Source organism: Anopheles arabiensis, chromosome 2 (genome assembly GCF_016920715.1).
Source record: "Anopheles arabiensis isolate DONGOLA chromosome 2, AaraD3, whole genome shotgun sequence".
Classification (NCBI taxonomy): Eukaryota; Metazoa; Arthropoda; class Insecta; order Diptera; family Culicidae; genus Anopheles; species Anopheles arabiensis.
In genome coordinates this window covers 28,874,209-28,897,861 of record NC_053517.1, presented here as the reverse complement: position 1 = coordinate 28,897,861, position 23,653 = coordinate 28,874,209, and the positions used below count along the sequence as shown (strand labels likewise).

General features: G+C 45.9%; 2 protein-coding genes across 10 annotated transcripts in view; one reads left to right on the top strand and one right to left on the bottom strand.

The window, feature by feature from the left end:
* LOC120898248 (furin-like protease 2) overlaps positions 1-13,925 on the top strand; it is a 186,477-nt gene extending 172,552 nt beyond the window's left edge. For all 7 annotated transcript variants that reach the window (XM_040303847.1, XM_040303857.1, XM_040303866.1 and 4 more), the window contains 6 exons: positions 2,058-2,332; positions 5,371-5,647; positions 5,729-5,928; positions 6,158-6,436; positions 6,534-6,784; positions 11,322-13,925. In XM_040303847.1, coding sequence (XP_040159781.1) covers positions 2,058-2,332; positions 5,371-5,647; positions 5,729-5,928; positions 6,158-6,436; positions 6,534-6,784; positions 11,322-11,675 — 1,636 coding nt within the window. In that variant the 3' untranslated portion in view covers positions 11,676-13,925. The remainder of the gene's footprint in view (positions 1-2,057; positions 2,333-5,370; positions 5,648-5,728; positions 5,929-6,157; positions 6,437-6,533; positions 6,785-11,321) is intronic.
* Positions 13,926-14,481: 556 nt separating this feature from the next.
* Positions 14,482-23,653, bottom strand: part of LOC120898296 (galactokinase-like) — a 29,264-nt gene continuing 20,092 nt past the window's right edge. For 2 of the 3 annotated variants that reach the window (XM_040303951.1, XM_040303941.1), the window contains exons 4-8: positions 21,806-21,976; positions 21,615-21,740; positions 15,997-16,178; positions 15,768-15,877; positions 14,482-14,892 (exon numbers count right to left, since the gene is read on the bottom strand). In XM_040303951.1, the coding sequence (XP_040159885.1) occupies positions 14,587-14,892; positions 15,768-15,877; positions 15,997-16,178; positions 21,615-21,740; positions 21,806-21,976 (895 nt within the window). In that variant the 3' untranslated portion in view covers positions 14,482-14,586. Of the gene's footprint in view, positions 14,893-15,767; positions 15,878-15,996; positions 16,179-16,716; positions 18,591-21,614; positions 21,741-21,805; positions 21,977-23,653 lie in introns of those variants that run through there. The other variant, XM_040303959.1, reaches the window with a different exon arrangement.

Here is a 23,653-nt window from a genome sequence, read left to right as displayed (position 1 = left end):
TATATTTTTACGATTATTTATCGCAATTTGCTGTCGCGCCATCGTCTTCCCGGGTGGCGAGTGTTTTCGGCATAGCGCTATCCAGATGGCGCTGATGCTACTACCGTAGCGCACATCACGGCGGCGTGGTGTGGCGTGTACCAGTGCTTCCGTCCTCCCGTCCCAGACACATCCTCTTGCGGGCCACGCGAAAACGGATAAAGAGTGAAGCAGCGGACCTAAAATTGCTGGAAGCCACCGGGGTGCAACCGGGGTCTCATATTTTCTCTTATTTCATTATCATATGACACACGTGCTGCGAAAAACCGGGGAGACACCTTCCTCACACGGCGCCGTGTGTTGTGTGTAGCGTGTAGGGGCCGTTTCTTTCCTCCTTCGTGTTGCGTTTTGGCAAAGGGAATAGAACGGGGTACGGAAAGCAACTCGACAGTCGCGACAGTAAGGTGCAAAAGTGGCAATTACGTGCGCCGGTGATCTTGCCCCGGAAGGATGCTGAAACGCCGCCGCCTCGGATGTGGACGGTGGCGCTTCTGTGTGTGTGTGTGTATGTCTTATTTCACATTTTTGTTCCCTCGCTTTCGAGGACACCGTTTTCTGGGGGAACTAGTTTGGACGGGTTCCTCTCCACCTGCTGGCGGTAATGTAGTGTGGCATCGTGCACATGTGCACACACTTGGCCATATATGCGCGCGCGTGTGTGAGTGTGTGTGATCTAGCGTAGCGAAAAGTCAATTTCAGGTGGTTCACCGGCGCACTGCCGGATGGTCGCACGAAACATAACTCATACGGGAGGGGTTTCCCGTGCCTTCCCGCACACACCCGTGGACGTTCAGTTCAGCTTCAACAGTGTTTGGCGATCTTGACACAGAGGATCACGGGCGGACGAAGGGCGTGTGTGCATAATTTATGCTGCTTGAGGTGTACATAAAAATTCTATCTGTATTTAAGTGCTTCCTACTCGCTTTATTCCTCTACCTCCGCGCGTGTGTGTGTATCGCCGTTCTATGCAACACTCGGAAGAAACACAGTACCACCGAACAAGACGCCCTAAACTCACCCTAAATGTGTCTGTGTGTGTGTGTTTAAGTGCGTGTTATATGAAAAAGCATTCGTTGCCGTCGCTCTCCGGGTTCGGTTGTACAGCACGGATACATTGCATCGGGATGGTTTGGGTTTGGCAGCGTCTCGGGAAAGCGCACCAGCCACACTGGCCATCTTTCTGCATTTGGTGCTCTTTGTTTCGTTGTTAAGTTTTATTGCCACATCTGGCGATCGTAAAAGTGCTGAGTGCGGGTCGCCCGCTCGCTGACTGCCAAACCGCACAGCCACGACGCGGGCCCGCGGCTATCTCTTTGGCGGCAGCTTGTTGTGACCGTTCCCGTTTGCCGGATGTATTTTGCGTTTTCCTAGCGTTTGAACACACGCTTACACACGTTATGAACACACGCATATCGAAGGAATGTCCCCTTTGTTTTGTCGGCCCTTTGTGATATTCTATTAGTTAATTCGAGCACCATAATACATGATGCTCGCTTTTTTTGTGCTTGCTCGTTAAACCGGGAACAACGTTCCCGTGGGCATTTTCAAACAGCGCGAACAAAAGAGTGCTACAATTCATTAGCTGGCGGATGGTTTACACATTGTTTTAATGCTTGCAAAAGCGTTCAATTAACAACATTTCTTTATTGTATTGGATATGTGAGATACGATTGCGAACATATTTTAATGCGTGGAATCTGAGTCTGCCATACAATTATGATTGAATAGGATACACAACTAATTATTAGCAACCAACCAATTAGAACATTTATTAAAATCCTCCTTTACGTTGTGATAAATATTGCCTTTCAGCTGTACTCAGATTTAACGCTTGCAGGAGGAAACTTATTTATTGTTCATTCATTTACCTTAACCAACTGAAAAAGCCTCGGGTTTCCCTCAATTGGAACAAATGATCCATCAACCTTAAACTAACAGCCCCAAAACATAACTGCTTTAATTACACTATTTTTAACCCAAAAAAACCGCTCGTCCGCTTGTCCAATTTCGTTTTCCAGCTGCGCCGATTGCCATCCGTCCTGTGCCACCTGCAACGGGTCGTCGGAGAGCCAGTGCATCCTGTGCCGGGCCGGCCGGTTCGCGCACGAGGGCCGCTGCCTGAACGCGTGCCCGGACGGTTACTACGGCGACAAGAAGCGGCACGAGTGCATCGCCTGCCCGCACGGATGCGCCACCTGCGGCAATGGAGCGGTCTGCATCACCTGCCACGACAACTGGACCATGAACCGGAAAGGGAAATGCATCGCCAACGGCAACAACAACTGCGACGAATGTAAGTGCAGCTCGTTGAAAGGGGAAGGGTAGGGTGGAAGCTTTTAATAGGTAGCGGGGTAGGTAGGAAGAGCGAAGACGGAAGGCAATCAAGAAAGGTGTGCGATATCCTTTCGCTGGGATTGGGAAGCGTTTTTCTCTACCCTAACTCGATCCGCAACTTGCCACTCCCAGGGGATGGAAAAATCCAAACCAAATGGAAAGCTTGGCACCACTTAGCGGTGCTGGTGGATGGTCAGTGCTTTTTTTTGTGCGGGAACTCGTAAGCCCGTGGACGCCGATTAAAACGCCGAGGCAATAATGGATTGAAAGTAATAAAAATGAAAGCAACCATTTCTTCTTCATTTATTTCGCCCTACGTCACTCACTCGCCGTATTGGCCAGCCGATTGACCTCCGGAAAGCAGGGGAGATGAACGGGGCGCGAAGCGTGATTGCAACTTTATTTCACGTGATAAAAGCAAATGGTGTGGCGCCGCTTCTCGGTCCATTTGGGCTTCGAGGCGTTTGCCAATGTCGCCCAGTACGTCGCACGCCATGGTTGCGGAGCACGTTCGTTTGCATTTTGCCCACGCGCGCACATTAAGCCAATGGTTGCCGTGGACCGCTCTCAACGCTACGAATCTATTGAACTGTGCAGGGTAGAGTGCTGCCATGCTCACTGAACATCATAGCAAAATCCTGCCAACGAGTTACAGATGCATTTTTTCAGCTCTAATGCACTTTTTTCTCAAACGGGGAACAACTTCAAACCCCTTCTCAAGTGGGATTCCATTTCGGCGCACATGAAGCAAAATATGTGTTCAACTTTCCCTGCACTAGAACGCTTTGTGGTGCGTAAACTGGAATCTAATCTAGTTGCAATTATGCATCAATGCATCGCCATAATAAAAGGTAACAGATCGCTTTCGTTCACAGTGTACAAATATCCGCTGTTTTTCTCCTCATATGTGCTACTCATACCAAGCATCATTAACGTGCGCACTGTACGAACCGTCAATATCGTCCTACCGTTGCGTGCTCCACTTCAAAAGTGCTTCATGCGAATGACGAACCACACCATCACGGGATCACGATTAATGCGTTCGAGTGTAAAGCGGTCGATGGGATCATTATGACTGCCTCGGTGCCGCTGCTGCTAAACGCGAATAACTACTGAGAGCGGGGCAAAAAAATAAAATAAAATAAAATTAAACACAAGCAACTCAATACGAGTCGCACCACCGTCTCTGTGGATGCAAGGAAGAAAACCCAACGCAAAGAATGTCATCCGCAATGAGTGACCGTTGGCCCCGGAAGCGTTGACGGTAACGGTGTAACGCCGGCTACCATGACGACACCGAACCCCACGAACCATTAAGAAGAGATGAACTCATCGCGCGTGTGCATGGATGCTGAAGAAAACTGGAACGTGATTGTAACTGAACTGGTACGAAAGCTGCTGTGTCGTCGTTCGGACATAAATGAACTGTCCATTCGATCCCGATATGCGCTCCAAACTACCATGCCACCCGGAAGGGGTTGGTGTTTTGCGCCTTTACGAACGATACAGTGTGTCGGTGTTCACTAGTACAGTGCGTCCAAAGAGTATTCAGACATGTGGGAGACATCATTCCTACGTTTGAGCAGCGTTTGGTCAATTTTCTGACTCCTATTGCGTGTCAACTAAGCAGTGATCGTTCATTGTTAATAAAACGAAAGGAGCGGTTTAGGGTCGAAAAACTCAAATATAACCCAAGAATCAGTGCATTTAGCGATGGCCAGTTCCGCCGAAAGTGGGCAAATCTAGCAAGGAGCATCAACTAATTCTGGCATTCATTTTAAATTAGGCCCTACCAACATATATTCAAACAAGTTTTACACGTCAAGGTCATACGGCCGTCGTCTGGTATGGCGAAAACATTCTACTAAGATGCATCACCAAATCCTTGTGTAACCGTAACACCATGGTGCCATGATGCTAGAGCTCATTAAGCATAGTTGATATAGAAAAAAATACTCAAATTGATGAGAAAAGAGACTGGAAACTACATTCTTGTATGTTAAAGGAACTTAGAGTCCCAGATCCGAGGACATGTATTTAATAAGAACTACATGTTTTAACGTCGGGCGAAGCGGGAGAATATACAGAGCATTGACATTTGCCCAACAGAACAAACCAGCCGTAACTAAACTAATGCAAACGACTAGATATACTCTCAATATTATATCAGTTGTCAATTTTTCAATGGAGCTTGTCTACATGGCCTGGAAATGCAATATTACTACCAGAGATTAATTCCAACAAGTCTTGTAGGATGAGTGGTGCAAAAATACGCCTTTTCAAGGTTCAATTGAGTTAGCGTGTTGGTCAAGTAGAGTGTAGATAAATAAAGTCAGTAAGTCAGTAGAGTAGAGTAATAAATAAAGTCAGGAACCAGATCAAGATTTTTTTTTTTGATTCCATAACCTTTGTTTTCATACGCATGATTACGTCAAAACTAGACGTAGACGCATACTTTTCGCTTACCCGTCAAAGGCCTTTTTTGAATTGCTTTAGTCGCTATTACTCTATTTTAAAGCTTCTTGTTTTAGAAATTTGGGTGTATTAAGTATCCCTTTATCAAACCTTATCATTACTTTTATCGAGCCATGCCTACTCACCTTTTGCTGTACACAATTCAGCAATACGAATACTTTTAGGACTCACTGTAGGTAATTGAAAGTATTGTTTATCAAACAATGGAACGACATTAATGGTGTGCTCGCTGACATCTGCAGCGGTCTGGCTGTTGCGCAATCGGTACCAGTTGTGCAAATATTACGATTGATTTTAATGAGATCAATTTTGCAAAACCACCTCAGCGCGCATCTGGGTATTTTGTGTTGTCTTTGCAAATAATTAAACATACATTTTAATGATGTCAACTGCATTGTGCATGTTTCAAGAAAGGAAAAAAAGGACAGTTTTAAAATAATTTCATATTGTCTTTTTTTTCAATCGAAACAAAGTAAACCAACATCACTGTTAATTGTTTCCTGCCTCCCTTCCCATTTCCAGCGGAATACTTTGAAAACGGCCACTGCCACCCGTGCCACTCGACGTGCGAAACCTGTACCGGGCCGACGGAGAACGAGTGCCTGACCTGCGCCTCGAACCTGCTGCTCCAGGGCGCGCGGTGCGTGAACGTGTGCGACGAGGGCTACTACATGGAGGTGGGCGTCTGTGCCAAGTGTCTGCACACCTGCACCCAGTGCGTGTCGCGCATGAACTGTACCGCCTGCATGAAGGGTTTGCAGCTGCAGAGCGGCGAATGCCGCACCACGTGTGCCGATGGGTAAGTTCGTCGCTTGTCGCAAACTAAGAGAAAATCAAGCAGCTAATGTGCGCGCGATGCGTTCCCCCTTTTCTTCTGCAGCTACTACAGCGATCGTGGCACCTGTGCGAAATGCTATCTGAGCTGCCACACGTGCAGTGGGCCGCGCCGGAACCAGTGCGTCCAGTGCCCGGAGGGATGGCAGCTGGCCGGTGGTGAATGTTTCCCCGAGTGTCCGGAAGGGTTCTTCAAGACGAAGTTCGGCTGCCAGCGCTGCCACCATTACTGCAAGACTTGCAACGGTAAGGATTCGTTTGATAAACTAGCTGCTAGATCGACCTTACAATTCGCCTAAATGTAGGCTATCCGAGCGTTGCAAACGCCTAAATGTATGCTATTCGAGTGTTGTAAGCGCTTTTTCAGTGTGCTATGGCTGACATTCAACCTAGAATGCTCTTCATATAAAGATGAACGCAATAATGAATGTTTCTCCTTGCTGCATTATTGTATTCCCCTCTTGCCGCAACACAGGAGCTGGCCCGCTGGCCTGTACGACCTGTCCCGCGCACAGCATGCTGCAGAACGGGCTGTGCATCGACTGTCTCGCCTCGCAGTACTACGATCCGCCGACGCAGACATGCAAAACGTGCCACGAGTCGTGCCGGACGTGCAGCGGCCCCGGACAGTTCTCCTGCCTCACCTGTCCCTTCCCGCTGCACCTAGACCGACTCAACCATCAATGTGTGCCTTGCTGTGCGGCGGACGCATCGCCCGACGATCAAAGCTGCTGCCACTGCGACAAAGCGACCGGTAAGTGTGCGTGTGTGTGTAGAGTGACAGGAGCCAGCATATAAGAGCACACGAACAGCTTAATGATGGCTTTCCGTTTTCGGTATTACCCCTACAGGTGGCTGTATTAACGCATCGCCCGCCGGCAAGCGACGCATCGGTGCCGAGCAACAGTTGCTGCAGTTCGGCGAGGAGAGCGGTGCACCGGCCATACCCGGCGATGGCGGGGCAACGATGCCCGGTCAGGCGGCGGGCCGGGCCTGGCAGCAGTTCCTAACTAGCACGTCCACGCCGACGCTGATGGTGGTCGCCGTGTCCGGCTGCCTGCTAATTGTTACCCTGTTTGTAGTGATATTTACCGTTTTACAGGTGAGTTTTGTTTCGCCGAAGGAGCCTTTTGGCGCTTTAAAGCATTCTAGCTCTATAGTTTCAGTCAGAGTGCCAATGAACCAAAGTGCAAGGTTGTGCAGCGGGTCTGATCCGTAACCCATTGCTTATTAATCTTATTCCTTAATTAATCCTACCCTCAATCGTCGTGCAATTTACCCTCTCTGAGGCGTGCACACGTGGTCGGATCGACATGTCACGACGACCCATCGGCATTCCGGGGCCCGTCAGTGTCGTGATGCAATGCTGTGGAAGCGTCTGAGGGATTTTAACCGGCAGATTGAACGATTGGTGTGCTGCTCGCAATTTCCGATACGTATCTGGCACCGCAAGCAGATTACGAAACCATTTTTGAACCCGTCGTGTGTGTGTGTTTGCCAATGTCGCGCGGTGCACCCATCCACGACCACCTACGACATCGATAAATCACCACCAGCGTTGCTCCATCGATCGGATAAGCTCCCGAAATGACTGCTTTGAAGAAGGGAGCCCGCCGGTAAAATGCTGCCAGAGAGAAGGGAAAATTCCAATTATCCATCCCACGATGGTTTTGCTGGCTTTTCTGGCCACGGCCACGGCGACGGGAGAAGTTGTTTAATCGGAAATATGATTAAATCTGATGCGAACCTCCAGCACCGGGCATCCACCTCCTGCCCACGGTGATGAGCTTGTGAAGCGATGTTCTGAGGATCTGAGTGTGTTCCCCCTTGAAGAAAATCAAGATCCTTTCCCACTCAATACGCCCCAACGAGAAGGAAAGGATGAATCCTGCCGGCATCTATATTGACGCACTCGTGAAGGGAAGCTTTCTAACCCAACCCACCACCCAGTAGCACAACGCAGCACAACCAGAGGGCGACCGCAATTTTCGGCTTTGATTTACGATGAGCCAACCGCGACCGTGTTTGGCGAGGGGACGGTGGTGCCAGGGCGAAAGGAAATGAAAAGAATCCCCCGTGTTTGCGCAACACAGCGACGAACAGAGAGGCAAGTTTTCCGTCCACGCGCCGAAGGACGTGGCGATAGTCGGCTAGGGGTTTCCGCGTAAACGCACCTTGTGCACGCCGACAAGCCGCAAATCAATTTGTCGCGCTAAGCCAACATCGTCACTTCCGGTGTACCGGGATGGTTGCCATGCCTTCCCGGAAAGGGGGGGGGGGAGAGCCCACAAGCGGATTAGCGGGGTGCACCTTCCCCGTTCATACCTTGTTTGCCGTTGCGATCCTTAGATTGCGTTACGTGTTGGTGCGCTACAGCTAATCGAACTATGTTGACAAGAGTTTTAAGGCGCGGGAAAATCCCATGGCAAAAACAACGAGTGGAAATGGAACCCCCTCGGCTACCGGTGTGGCACTTCCGCACTGTGCGAAATTCGGTGGGTTTATTTATGACAAACCCCGCCCACTTCACCCGCAGAAGGGTATTATCAACTTTTGACACCACTTTCTGGTGTCGGTGTTTAAAGTCGAACCAGCGTGTAGCGTTGCTTCACTTTCACCGTGGAAGAGCCTGAGGGGACTGAAGTCCTATTTGAAACTGAATCGGATGTGTTTGTACGGAGACTACGAAACACGGAGCTTGGGGGGAGGTTCTTTTATTTCTCGTGTTTTGTTGCCATAAAGCGCGCTAGTGCCAGTTCGAATCGTGGTCGGAATGGCTTTAAACGCTTTTTGCTCCGCTGATAAGGTATTTTGAGTGTACTTAATGGTTTTAAGAGACCGCAGAGGAGACATTGCCCAAAGCGATGGTCTGTTATAATGATTTTTTTAAATAATGTTGTTATTATTTTGAATTGTAAAAAGTACGTTTGGTACGTTTTGAAAACATGTAAGTTCAACTAAATTACAAATTCTGTACAGATACAGGGTTTTCAATGATATTATTGACATGTTCAGCGAGTTGTTGATTCGTTCGGGCATATAATTGACACTTTCAGCGAGATATTGAATTGTTCGGAAGCAGGCGTTGACAAGTTCAGCGATACTATAGAGCTGTCACTTTCGTACCCCTTGGACTGCAGCTTGGATCATTCTCATCAGAAGGTAAACAAACGGTTTTCGGAAAAATATGTTTGTTTTAACTAATTCATGTATTAAACAGCTTGGGGAATGATTATTAGCTACTTTTAGGACTTCTAAGAATAGAAAATTGAACCCTGAGGCACAGTGTGTAAACAAAACAAATGACAGCACTACAGAATCGCTGAACATGTCAACGCCTGCTTACGAACAATTCAATATCTCGCTGAAAGTGTCAATTATATGCCCGAACGAATCAACAACTCGCTGAACATGTCAATAATATCATTGAAAACCCTGTAAAGCAGAAAATAACTTTACATACAGATTGCATACTTGCTGGCGCAATACTGAGCACCGCCGTAGGCGTCCGAATTCTATGCAAGCTGCACTGCATGCTTGTTTTTATTAACAGGCAGTGATGCAAAATGTCATGAGCATCGCGTGACGATCACCACCGAAAACAATGAACATATCCGTGGTAGTTTGTAGTTCTTGCCGATACTCAATGACAGTGCGTGCATGTCATGCCGAACGCGACGTGCGAATGATTGAGTCCAAAGCGATAGTCAGGCAGTCAGAGGCCAAGCTAAGCTTACAGGGTTTTCAATGATATTATTGACGTGTTCAGCGAGTTGTTGATTCGTTCGGGCATATAATTGACACTTTCAACGAGATATTGAATTGTTCGGAAGCAGGCGTTGACAAGTTCGGCGATACTATAGAGCTGTCACTTTCGTACCCCTTGGACTGCAGCTTGGATCATTCTCATCAGAAGGTAAACAAACGGGTTTCGTAAAAATATGTTTGTTTTAACTAATTCATGAATTAAACAGCTTGGGGAATGATTATTAGCTACTTTTAGGACTTTTCAGAATGAAAAATTGAACCCTGCGGCACAGTGTGTAAACAAAACAAATGACAACACTACAGAATTGCTGAACTTGTCAACGCCTGCTTACGAACAATTCAATATCTCGCTGAAAGTGTCAATTATATGCCCGAACGAATCAACAACTCGCTGAACATGTCAATAATATCATTGAAAACCCTGTAATGCCGGCGCAAGAATAATCATGATTTTTTTCTGACTGTGAACAGTGCTGCCAAACGCTCATGACTGAAACAAAGCTCAATTCTGCTCACGTACACAACTGGGATGGTCAGAGGTGAGAATCAATCATGTCAGCGTCACGAACTCCGCTACTGTTTTTGATCAGAGGTGAGACTCAAACAGTTGGTGAACCAATCACATGCTTGGTGACATTTTGTTCAGCACCCAACTCTTGATCGCTCACATGGTCGCGATATTTTCTGTCGGTGATAGTCACGACATTCTTGGAAAATACTTGACGTGTGGTCGCAAGCAGCAAGATGAGCATGCTTTCTCGCTCTGTCTACTTTGTTTGGCTGTCTGGATCAAACAAAGCGAGAAAACATGCTCATTTTGTTGCTTGGAACTACCCGCACGGATCGCTTATCTGCCATGACTATCGTAATGATCCGCGACAGAAAATGACGCGACCAAGTGACTGACCAAGAGTTGATTACAAAAATGTCACCAAGATGTGATGTTCGCACCAACTGTTTGAGTCTTACTCCTGATCATCATAGTAGATCTCGTAACGCTGACATGATTTTGTTTCAGTCGGAATTTGTCATGACTATGTCAGTCACATTTTGCAGAACTGATCACTGTTAAAAATAAGTCATGACAAAGTGACTGGCCAAGTATTGATTGCTAAAATATCATCAATCATGTATTGTTCACACCAACTGTCTGAGTATCACCACTGATCATCACAATTGAGTACGTGATGCTGACATGGATTTTGTTTCAGTCAGATTTTTTTATGACATTGGCACTGACATGTTGCAGCACTGTTAACAGGTTTTAATATTTGACCAGTTGCATACATTCAGGGCTTAAAGTGCGCCTACATCAGTGCAACCTGCATACCAAATCTATCCTGTTAGAATCATTTCTAATTATATTGAGTTAAAACGGCAATCAACTGGAATGTTTTCTCTTTTCCCTTTGATGCCTTCGAACAATTAGCTTTGCTAACAAACAATTCCAATCATGCTAAGCGATTTATTCGCGCGAGTGTGGTTATAAAACATAAAACGAATTCGTTCATTCGCATAAGGTATGTGTTGTCACTTCCGAGGAGAGTGAGCGTTTAAAAACAATTACATTTCAATTATACGACAATGTACCATAATGGATCAATCACAACCGTTTTTAGATGGATGAGGACTCATCACTTGGGTAGGTGGGAGATGATTTATTTGTGAATTTGTTTTACAAGTTGTACGATTAAAAAAGCTGTGATAAATTGGTCTTTATATACTTCTTCAAAAAAGTACAGACAAAATCCAACAAAATCATTCGTTATAATATATTCTTATTTATTTTTTCTTTCTTTTCCATCTCTTTTCATCTTTCTCCGTCACGACCTGCAAACTTTGTTCCACCTTGTTGCCGACCGCGAGCGTAGAAGCGTAGCCAAACGATGTACACTGGAATAAAGTATAATAAATTAGGCAAGAAAGCGGCGTCGGGCCGAACCACCAGGATATCGATACCGGCCGATGGCGATGATTTACTGGAACCAATTGTAAATAACGATGAGGATGAGGAGGAGGAGGAGCAGAACGGCGACGACGACGACGACGATGATGAGGATGAGTCTGGCCAATCGGGCGCGGATGGTGGGGAGGAAGAAAGGCACCAACGACGTGGTGGAGGACGTGGCGCTCGCTTTGACAGCCGGAGGTCAACCGCAGCGATGGCGACCGCCGCCCGAGGGAAGCGGACGTTCCGGTATGCGCCCACCGCCCACCGGACCTAGGCTGTTACGCGTGGCTGGATGGATTTGGAAGCGAAATGAACACAATTTTACATCCCTCCATCCCCATTCCTCCTCAAACAAACGGTCCCCTTCCCTACCGTTCTCCTTCTGCACTTTCATCTTCAACCAGCAACCAGCGACCCCCCCTTGTATCATCCATTCAAATGATAATGGCCCTAACAAGGAGTGTGCGTGTGTTTGTGTGTGTGGCATAGAGAAGCGTGTGTGAGCAATGTTGGCATGTGTGTCGCGAAAATGTTTGCCTGTGTGTGTGTGTGTGTGTGCGTGTATGATGAATACGTTTTTGAGTGTGCATGTGATTATGGAAAATTGGTCACCGGGAAAAAAACGGACATTTAATCAAGCGAAAGCCAACCAAAAACCCGCGCAGCGGAAAACCGCGGCAAACGGCTGGATCGGCAGGGCTTACCACTGACGGCTGACAGGTGAGGGAACGAACGGAGTGTCGGGGGTGCGTAGTCGCCATTCATCATTAGTTGCATTGCAGCGCGGTTGCGTGGAAACGGCCGTTCCCTTTCCACCGTGTGACTGATGCGGGAAAGCTGAAATTTTATCTTTTTTTTTTTCGTTAGCACTTTGATCCTAGGTTGCATGAAAACAAAAGGGAGGAGGTGTTTCGGGGGGTTTAAGATACGTGAGAGGGAAATGGAATTTAACGCAAAGGTGGTCCTGCGGTGGCTTTCCCGCTCTTTACCATGGTTCCTTGCATTTTCAGCAGCAAACGGGCGTGATTTTAAGCGAATTTTCTGCCCTTTTTTGTTTGGTTTGGACTTACTTTGTGCTTTCGCTTTCTGTTCTGTTTGAACACTATTACTATACTTTCTTTATTTGTACAATAGAATGGCCTTTTACATCCATTTTCCCCCTGTTTTATTTTCTTTCCTTTTTTTTTATTCATTTTTACATAATGTTTCGTATCTTATTTTTTTCTTTTCTTACTCTTACATCCTTATCCTTCATATTATCTCTTATTTCATTGGAATGTCTTATCCATTGTTTCTCATTCTCTCTTGACAATTCTCTTTCGTTTTACTATTTTCTTTACACTTTTCTACGTTTCTACATTACATTTCTCTATCTATTCCACAATTAAGACATTGTTTTTTATCTTATTTTTTTATCAATCCCTACCAAGTTCCAACCCTTTTCCACCCATTTTTCAACCGCCTAATATTTTCTGAACGCGTTTAATTAATTTTGTACGAATGTGCGCGTGACTATGTATGCCACCAATGGTTAACAGCATGTGAGCGTGAATGTGAATCTGGTGTTGTCCGTGAGTAGGAAACGAAATCAAAAATCCCTTTCAATTCAAGCGCACAAACGCAAACACATCATGTGTGTGTGTGTGGATTGGTACATGAAAATGCAACTAAAGTGCGGAGACAGAAACGAAAGAAGTTAGGGAATATTATATATATATACAGATATATACAACTAAACTTAAATAGATATATATTGAACTATACATATTTTTTATTTTGAAAAAGTGCGTCCCACGAAGGACAGGAGGGACACCGTTGGCAGCGGGAGTTCAGTGGAAATGCTTAAAACGGGAAAGGGGAAAAGGAACATGAGCAGTCGCGTCGAGAGAGTGGAAGAGAAAAGTGTTTCGCAAAGTGTTGCTAGCAGGTGACCCGGCGGAAAGGAAGTGGAAGAGGCAAACAAAAAAGAAACTCTTTTTAAAACACGAACCATCCCCATCCCCGCTCCATCCTGCATCTTTGCAGCGTTGTGGCACGTTGTGTACAGGAAGCCCCATTCAGCAGCCCCGGTTAGCGGCGGCATAAGCGACGGTGTAGCAAAGCAAGGGCCAAGGAACAAAAGTTCTTGGAGTTTAAAAGGAAAACGAGGCGAGAGGAATGGGTAGCATTTTCCACTGGGAGTTGATGAAAAGTGGAGGAGGCAGGGGTATAACATGCATCGTTGAAACAACGTGAAAAACACTCGCATTAAAAACACAAACACACACACACAGCAGCCACATTGAAGAAACCGAACGTGAAACGATTGTGTCCGGTACGTTTTTCGGGGGGAAGGGGTAAAGCCAAACCGAAACTGTTGCATGGGGAGGGGGGCAGAAGGTGCGACATGCAAGAATGTAAATTAGAAAACAAAAACAACAACAAATGTGGAAGGAAAAGAAAACAGGGGTGATATGGTGTTAAGCTAGATAAATTTAATTATGTTTTTAAGTTAAGCAGATAAATAAACGTAAAGAAAAACAAACAACACAAACACACATTTGCACGGAGTTGGAGAAAGGATAACTTAATGTGACGAAACAGCTTGACTTGAATTGAACTATACAACACAACACAACAGGAGACTCTCAACGACTAAAATCAAAACAAATAAACAAAAACAAAACAAAAAAGGACGAAACAAGAGAAAAGGGTAATGCGTACAGAAGAGGTGTTAAATGGATAAGATAAATAAAGTTCGAGCAGCTGATGGACATACCGACACACCAGACAAATGCTGCTGCCCTGCTGAGAGAGCACGCGTCGTGAACAAATGTTCGTGACTCATTCGTACTGACTCTCGTGCCGTCTCGAGAGCAAAAACTCTACCACTGAAAGTGCATGAAACAACACAAAAAACAAATGTTCGACTTGTTTTTGTAAAAAAAAGGATTGAATAAAATGGAAACAAACCAAAATCCGTGCCGAAGCTGCTTCTATTCCATATTTTAGATAAGAATTAAGAAATGACGATTGAAGCGAAATTCAAATGAGAAAAGAACGAACGAAAGGAAAGAAAGAACGAAGGAAAGAAATAAAACTAAACAAGGTAAGGTAAAGCTTTTATTGATTTATTTCCGCTTGTTTCATAATGCTCTAATAAACAATGGAATAATCCCCTATTCCCCCCTCCTGTCGCACACACTCTACCGCAGATACTCGCCCAGCTCGATTGGCCGCGCACCGTTGCCGGGCTGGGCGAGATAGAAGCGCGCCCGGTACTTGCCGCCCGTTTTGCGCGAATATATCGTGTCCATCTCCTTCACCACGTCGGCAAGGGCCGCCCGCTGCACCAGCGTCACCGTGCAGCCACCGAACCCGCCGCCGGTCATGCGCGACCCGAGTACGCCGCGGGTCGCAACGGTGGCCTCGACCAGCAGGTCCAGCTCGTAGCAGGACACGTCAAAGTCTTCGCTGAGCGATTTGTGCGACTCCGTCATCAGCTGGCCCATCTGTGCGCCGTGAACGGGAGAGAGAGAGCGAGAGAGAAAGAGAGAAAAATGAAGCGAAAGGCAAGTCACAAAAAAATGGAAACCTCCCCCGAAGGCGGATCGAACTCGACGATCGAAATCGAAATCCGTTCGCGATCGCCGCTTCCCGGGAACGATCGACGCGCGCAGAGTTTTGTAACAGGCGAGCAGGAGCGCAAAGAGGCCGCGCCCTCACGATGACGATCAGACAACGCAACAGCTATCGGACTCGCTCTCGCACGTGATGGGTGAAGCGTGCAAGAGTGATCAGATCAGAGTAGCATGGAAGAGAGTTAACCCTTGAGTGGTCAGCGGTGCGTATGGAAGCGTAGCATGCCATAAAAATATTATTAGTGTATGCTAGAAAATGAATAAATTATTTTTTAGCTTTCCCGATGGAAAATAATTCATTCATTTTTTCATTTGCCCATTGCTTGAATTTAATTCTCTGTTGCAAGCGGGTTATCTTGCATCTAAGTGCAGTGCTGTATTATTGTTTACTGGCTGTAAGTTGTTTAACCAATCGTGTGCCTTAAAACTTCAAAGTTTGTCGGTTAGAATGAAATTCATTCAATGAAATATGTGCAGAAATCATTAACATTCCTCTGCTAATTGATTTTTTCCATAATGATTGCTTGAGTTCACACGCATCGGAAACATTTCCATCGCGTACACCCATTTTACAATTTCCCAACTGTGTCACACGTGTCTGTTAGTGCTTCATCCACAAATTACCACCGGCTGGTGCAAGTAAGCAGCTTTGATCAGCTACTATTATTTGTCACCATCATGGCTCACACAAACAACCTCAACAGGTGTGTACGGGGTGAAATTAATTTCTCCAACTACGCCCTTACCTTGGTAAAGTCCTTCGCCTTAAGCGCTTCGGCGGCCGCCTTCGTACGCTCGATCTCCGTTATGACGTGCCGGGCTCGGCGCACCAGCAGCTCGTTTGCATTTTCCAACGCTAGTGTGGTAGGGAGAGAATAAAATTGCAATTGAAATCAAATGGCACAAAAGGAAATAATACGCTAGCACCAGATGGCGTTCCGATGCGAAACAACAGCAAGCAGACCAGCACCTCACCTTTCAGATGCTCCAGCGTGGCATCCCTGTAGCTGTTCAGGCCCATCAGTTCCAGCGCTTCCTGGCACTGGCGCCGCCGTACCGGGTACTCGCTAGAGGACAGCTCGTGCTTGACGTTGGAGTTGCAGATCAGTATTGCCAGCTCGGGAGCATCGAACGGGATTGGTTCCGTATCCAGATTGCTGGAAGTGTAAACATTGAGCGGAAAAAAAAACTTTGCCGTTAACGTTAAAATTGCAAACGAAATGCAAGACGGTCGGCAGTTTGCTGGAGCACCTCCCGATGCAAGTGTTTTGTGGGAACGTTTTCCTGGAAGCTTCTGCTGCAAGCTTTCACAATTGCTGCAAGCAGAGGCAGCGTTTGTACCAGCAGCAACGTGCTTCGAAAGTATGAACATAACTTTCCCTGAAGATAACACATTTCTCTAGCGTTACATGTAGGTGGGCTGCATACAGGCATGATAATGGGAGGCAGGAGATCACATTCTCAAAGAACTTTCTCCTGGCTTTGATGAAACTGCAGGCCGTAAGCCCGTAGCTCGGGCGAGAAACGGAACAATTTGCACATCACATCACGTTGTGGCTTCCAACGCGCAAAGACGCAGCGCCATCCAGCTTCCTCGTAGCGTCACCATGGGGGTTGTTGTGGTTATGCTTCATGTTCCCTTCACTGGCTTCATCCATCCATCCAGCCCAAGGAGAAGCAAGCTTCTTTTTCACACACACACACACACACACACAAGCACCTCTACCGTTTAATAAAGCACATCCAGCATGCGGATGATAATGGTTGTCGTGGTCGGTTTGATGTGCTGCCCTTTAAAAGCGCCTTAATTTACACACCTTAGTGGCAGCTTAGCTGACTTAATTGTCATTTAACGCTTCAGGAGTGGTGCTGCTTTGAAGGATATTTTGCACCAGACTCAATTTACCGAGGAAAAGATAGTTAAAGATGCCTCTTTATATAGATGACAATGGATTGGATTGATACGATCAATCGTTTACATGAGCAACTGGTTCTTCTGGAAACAATTTACTAATGCTTTTACTAAGCAAACAATCACTTCAACCAACAACCTGTGGTTCTTTGCCACTCAGTGTGTGCTCTCTCATTGGTGATAATTGATTTTGTTTCAATTGATAGAGAGTTCCAGCGATACCCAACGCACCTGCCAGGATTTATAGTTCTAAGTATGATAACAATTCTTTACAGGAAGGTAAAATGAATTTTATAACCTGCTATATCAGGCGTATAACGCCTTACTGTCATTGTACACCCATTAGAGTAAGAACAAACCTACTGGTGGTGCTTATAAGGGAGGATAATGTGCCTCCTGGCAAATGGCCGTTAGGAAGAATTACAGAAGTACATCCAGCAGAAGACGGGGTAGTAAGAGTGGTAACTATCAAAACGGCACAAGCAGAAAGGTTAAAGCGACCTGTTGCTAAAATTTGTATTTTCCCATTTAATGCTAAGGGCATAGAAGAAGGTAGTGAAATAAGAGAGGCTAATTAGAATGTTATGATTGAATTGTATTGAATTAATCGGTGCGATAAAATTAGAATTTTATCGTGGTCGGGATGCTCACGCCTAGACCGTAGCCTAATCATGTATATACTAGTGTTAGTGATAGGATTAGGATGAATTAGGATAATGTAGGAATAATTGTAAAATAAAGTTTAGTCTAAGCCCACAAGCCGTCTCAACAACATCGTTTTATTTGAGCTATTGAACACCTACTATAATGATTGTACTGTATGCTTAATGAGCAGCTCACCTACTGTTCATCTCTTACAATTTACTGTCTAGGACACAGCTCAAACATTCTGCATTCGAATGTCTGAAACTGCTGCCAACTGGTACTGGCGTTCCGCATTAACTCTGCAATTGTTGCTACTTGTGCCGTGTAATGTGTGTGTGTGTGCATTGTGCTGATGGGGAAAACGGTTGCAATGTTTCCATCGGTTCAAATGTCAGCTGCACATCTGTAAAGCCACACATTGCAACCGTACAAAACGCACAACCACCTTGCGTTGGCAAACGTATCAAGCGGCTGATTAGTAAGCCCTCGTCAGTGCAAGGCCCTCGTGAGTATCGCTCGTACCTTCAGTAAATGCATTGCACCCATTGCGACCACCAATGGCATGTTTCATATTTCCGCTTCCCGTGTTAACAACAAGGCACACGGATGGTCTTTGTACAATCCTCCTTTCACATCTTTCACCGGCGTGTGTGTTTAACTGTGTATCTGGTCCGGAATTGGAGGCCTTTCCGGTGCATTCGATCCGTTTCCGATCCGATTTTCTAAGGCTCCGTTCCGCAGACGGCGGGAGCGGGTGACTGAGGCGTAATGAATGTCTTCCGGTGTATTCCTGGGTTTCACCCTGTATATGTCCGGTTGCAACCCCTGCTTCATGCCCTGCAAGGCATTCGCTGTCAGAATGGCAGTGGGTTGAGAATGAACGTCTCGTGCGCCCCACAACTCGACACCTTTTGTGTTGGGAAGAGAAAATAAGACGTAACTCCCTTGCAGCCCGGAAGAAAGATAAGACCGGGTTGACAAATTGTGTCTTGGCATGTTTGCATTCTCTAGTCTGTCCGTTCAGCAAGCATTGGGAGAGAGAGAGAGAAAGAGAGAGTCAGTGGAAGGTAAGTAAACACCGGTGACGAATTTCTAGATCGGTGTCGTTTTTAGGGATAAATATAGCCAAGGAAGACGTTGAATGTGTTTGTATTGAAAAATTGTTTCCGACATTATCCGATATTATTACTAAGTTATGCTTAAAAGGAGATTAGAATTTAAAACGGTGCAATTTAAAGCAATTATATAAGACGATCGACTACGAACCAAAAGCCAGCTAGTATTCCAATTCATGAGCATCAAATGTCCAGGTACACCACGTTTTGTCCGAATCGATAGCAAAATCTGTAATTGGCGGGCTAAACATTCTTCCACTTTCAGTCTTTCGCAGATAAAACACTTTGGAAGCAGGAATCAAGCAGGAAAGAGTACTACATTATAAGTATACTAAAATGCATACCCTCAATGAGCGCATAGCTGCTAGCGCCCTCTATTGTAAAAGCTTCCTAACTACCTGGAGATGACCCAAGCAACAAAATCAACCTTCCGTCTCGCTCTGTCAGGCTTGATGGTCTGTTGAACATGCACTGGTGGGATGTTTGGGAGTTGGTCGTGGTGAATCAAATGTTAAGGCCTTCGTTCGTCCCCGGTTTTGGCAAGATTTGGGAGAGCGTAATCAAACGTACCAGCATGTCAACATGCTCTAATCATTTGCAACACCGAACACTAAGCACACAATGAACGGCATACAGCCAGCCGGGGCAAGCTTAATCTCCACACACGAGTACGGCACTTTGCAAAATGGAATATTGCTGCTCATACTCCATAGTCTCGTACGATGCAGCAGATGGGAAGGGAGAATATTCTAACCCACATATCTCACCCACCGGAACCGTTGATAGAGAAAGGATTAGCTAGCATGGACAGGCTGCATCGCCAGTGGTGTTCGAGATTTTGTTTAAACCATCCCCCCGGGTCCACCTATTCCATTCCGTTGTACCCCGGTACGATTACGTTCGATTCACCGAACTTAATCGTTCGGACCGGCATCCCGATCCTTGCAGTACTCAGAACGCATTGACAATGACGGAGCAGTGGGGCTGCTTATGTCCGGCAGCCGACATCTTCGACAAAGAGTCGTTGGAACGGTTGAGGTTTTCTTGGAAAACACACTACCCTACGAATTTATTAGCCACGTAATGTTCCCCTGAAAGGAGAAAAGCTGAAGCCTGGCAGACTGGATGGTTGCAGCGTGCTGGGGTTTCAGCTCCGGATTAGAGACGGATGGCTGTCGGGAATCATTTTGTGCACCTTAATTAAAGAGATATGCATCCGGGTAAGGCGTTACACTCGTTGTCCTCAACCGTTTCACACACCGAATGGGCAGGGATTTACCTCACGTCAAGTGATCGTTTCCGGTCCGGAGACGGAGCGGATGAGAAGAAGCGTTATGTCCAGTGACAGCTGGACCAGAGCTCGACCACCGCCCTCGTTCGTTCGCTTTAGGGCCACCTGACGAGCTTATAGCGAGCGGATTAAACCACGTCCGCACTGGGTCGTTGTCCAGAAGCTGGAAAATAATGCTGCACCATCACGAGTGCCGTGATTGTGTCACGCATGAGAAGATGCCTTAAAATCACAAAACTCTTCCTGCCCTGTTCGCTGCGACACGAGTTGCTGGTGATTCTTGGGGGCAGAAAGCAAGATATACTAAGGCTATTGGCTGCTTAAAAGCTGTTCAATGAGTTACCAAGAGCTTTCGTAAGGGAAGATAAGGACAAAATAATATCCATCCCATGCCGTGACAATAATTTTACGTTGAAATGTATGTAACAATCTTAGACTTTAGTGTAAAAAATCACACAAGTTTCAACATACTGGAACGGTTCAGGGTGGAGGTCGGAGCCCAATATGTTATTTCTGCAACCTTGTAATCTGTGCCTTCGTGAAACAAGTCTCATCAAAATAACCAATTTTGCATACAAAATTCCTCTTAGAATGAAAAACAACACGCAATTCATGTCACTGGTAAAAGCTTAACTCTTTATCGTACTCTTGATGATTCTTTCTACAGGTAGGGAATTTTGTCAGGATTATAATCTCCTTAAAACCGAACCACTATGGCCATGTTTCGAAGAATTATCGGCCCAAATCCACTCAATGCTCAAGATGTTGACCAACAAGCTATAACGTTCGTTGTGTTGTGAGGCTGTAGATACTTGCCTTCGTACCGGGATACCGTGTACTGAAATAGAACTGAGTATACTGATACTTTCGAATCCAGGCCTCGTATGTCTTCGCATTGGAGTTGTCACAAATGAAACCGAAAGCATTAAAACACTTACAAATATTTTGCCAAACATTCGGTCTTCTTCAATGCTTTGTCCAAATGGAGTTGTATGGAGCCTTTACATCTGGTCATTCAGAGGTGTTTTGTAACTGTAAATTTCATGAACGATTTATCAACCAGGATCACACTCAGACCGGTTTTTATCACAGCAGATGGTCACTCTGACGGCTCTGGGTTTAGTGGACAAGGTCAGGTTTACGTCCCGAATTGTTCTTGTTATTACCGGCAAACTATCCCATTTGTTTCGCTCACTGACTCATTGCAACTTCGGAAATCGAGCACCATTAGTCGTCAAGAGCACCAAAATCGTTGTCAAAACAATTTTACGACCCTGGCTTTCATTGTAGTACCGTATGATTCCAGCAGAGGGCGCACTAAAACAAATACTATAAAACGAGGAGGATTGGACACGAAACCCTCTTTATCGACAGTTCAACTAAATGAATTCATCAGCTCCAGGGGCAAAGATATTAATCAAGTTGTATGATCGGTTGGAATAAAACCGAGAGCTTAGGGGATGCCATCCTTGATGCAAGAGCATCAACTTCTGGAATCTGTACCCATGTACAAAGCGTACATTCTACTGAATACCCGCATTCCTAAGAAAAGGCGTAAGAGTATAATGCTAAGAACCCAAAAGGATGATCTCCAGGTTAAATCTACGGTTTTGATGTGATCCGTACTTACCGACAATCGATCAGCAGCGCATGATCGGCTCGACCACCGAGCGCAATCAGCTGGTCCATTATGCCACACGGCACGTTCGCGAACGTATGCTCCGCCCGCTGGCACATCTTGGCACCGTCGGCCATACTGTTATAGTAAAAAGAGTTCAATTATTGTATGATAAACCATCACCACCCATCCTCCCGACTCACCTTGGCACAGGTTTCCCCGTCAGCTGCTCCAGAAACGTTAGGGTGGCGACCTCGAGGGCAGCCGAGCTGGACAGCCCACTGCCCACGGGGACGTTCGTGTGGATGACCGCATCGAAGCCCGGTACCGGCTGGCGGAAATGAAACATCACACCTTTGACGTAGTTAAGCCATCTGGAACAAAGGTTACACGTTACACGTTAGATTTATTCCGCACAGCCTTTCGAGCAATTATTGGTTTGCACAGCGGAATCGTTTAGTGACGACAGTTACACAAAGATCATACTATAATTGCTTCTTAGTTTGTTCCGGTTGATCAACACGAAGCTTTAATTAAATCGACCAACCACCATGCGCGATCCCCTTTCATCCTTCACTTTTCCTTGCATCCCGGGAAACGCCCGCGAAAGCAACTAATCAATCTCAGCTCTAGTGTGAACACACCGAAAATTCAATCTAACAACTCATTTTCAATTACATTTTCGCGCGAAAATTAGCTTCCCAGTAAGCCAACCGATTCTGCCGTTTCGTTTGATGCCACTCGTCATGTGTGTGTGTGTAAGTCGGGAGAGGTTTTGTGAAATATGATTGTACCGTGAACAGCATTGTTACACGTCCTTCCAATGCATTTCCGCGTTCGCACATTACACAATCATGAACCATCATGAGATCTGAAGCAAACACTCCGAAATTGGGGGTGAAAAAACAACATCAAGCACAAACAAGCCCGCACCGTACCATCCCGTCGAACGGATTGCAATTATAATGATTACGATGGTTAAAAATGTTTCCCCGGCACGCGGGGGAGAGAGTGTGTCGAAACCGTTGATTATGGTGCACAGTGCGTGAAAATTGAACTGACCGGACCGGCTGGAGAAGGGCACGTTAGGTTTGTGCGGAGCAGTGAGGGCAGTTTTTGCTGTCTGGTAGCACCAATGCTACAGGTTGAAGTTTGCTAATTATAAATGCAATTAACTCGAGCCCCATCTCCAAATTAGTGCTATTTGAATGGGCATGGGTGAGGCTCGATACGGATGCGGAGAGAACAGGGTGTGCGGAAATGGACTGGAGCAGGAGCGACAGGGTAGCGGGGCAGGATCAACAATAAGCTCTCGAATTGATGAAATTTTCGGACGAAAGTTCTTTTCGCAACACAGCTGCTATGGAAAAAAGAAGGGAACGATACAAAGGGTTATCCCTAACAACGATTCGATGGATTGGAGGTTTCGATTTGAAACGAATTACATTAATTGTTTGACAAAGAAAAAGGCCTTTTCCCCCCAGGAATGGGGATTGATTATTCAAACTAACATCCTCCTGCTGAGGATTATTATGCTAACTATTATGCTCAGGTTTTGTATTTTACACAGGATCTGATCGCTGAGGTTTGCGCTTTTACCCATAATCATGAATTTGTAGCACAACTCAAACAACGTGTGAACGATGTGAGTTATGGCGTCTAATATTAGGCTGTGCTTTATTTTCCTTCAGGGAATGCGTATTTCACACTTTCATGACTTAATGTCTAAGCTGAATGTGTGTGCTAAATTTATTAAAAGAAAGAAAAAACCAACGGCTGATGAACATGGTACATTGACCAACATGGTAGCGGAATCAGCTATTGGATCGAATTAAATACTGTACTGGTCAAAGGACCGAGAGCGGTTCACGATCCGTATCATGACTGAGTTCTAGGCATAACACCGGGAATAGTTTTAAGTCCGATATGGGATCAGTTCCAGAATCGGTGTTTGTTTGGGATTTGATCCAGGAACGGCACGGGATCAAAGATCAGTACTTGGATCCAGGAACGGTTTTGGCTCATCATGCGTTCCAGGACCAATATGGGTT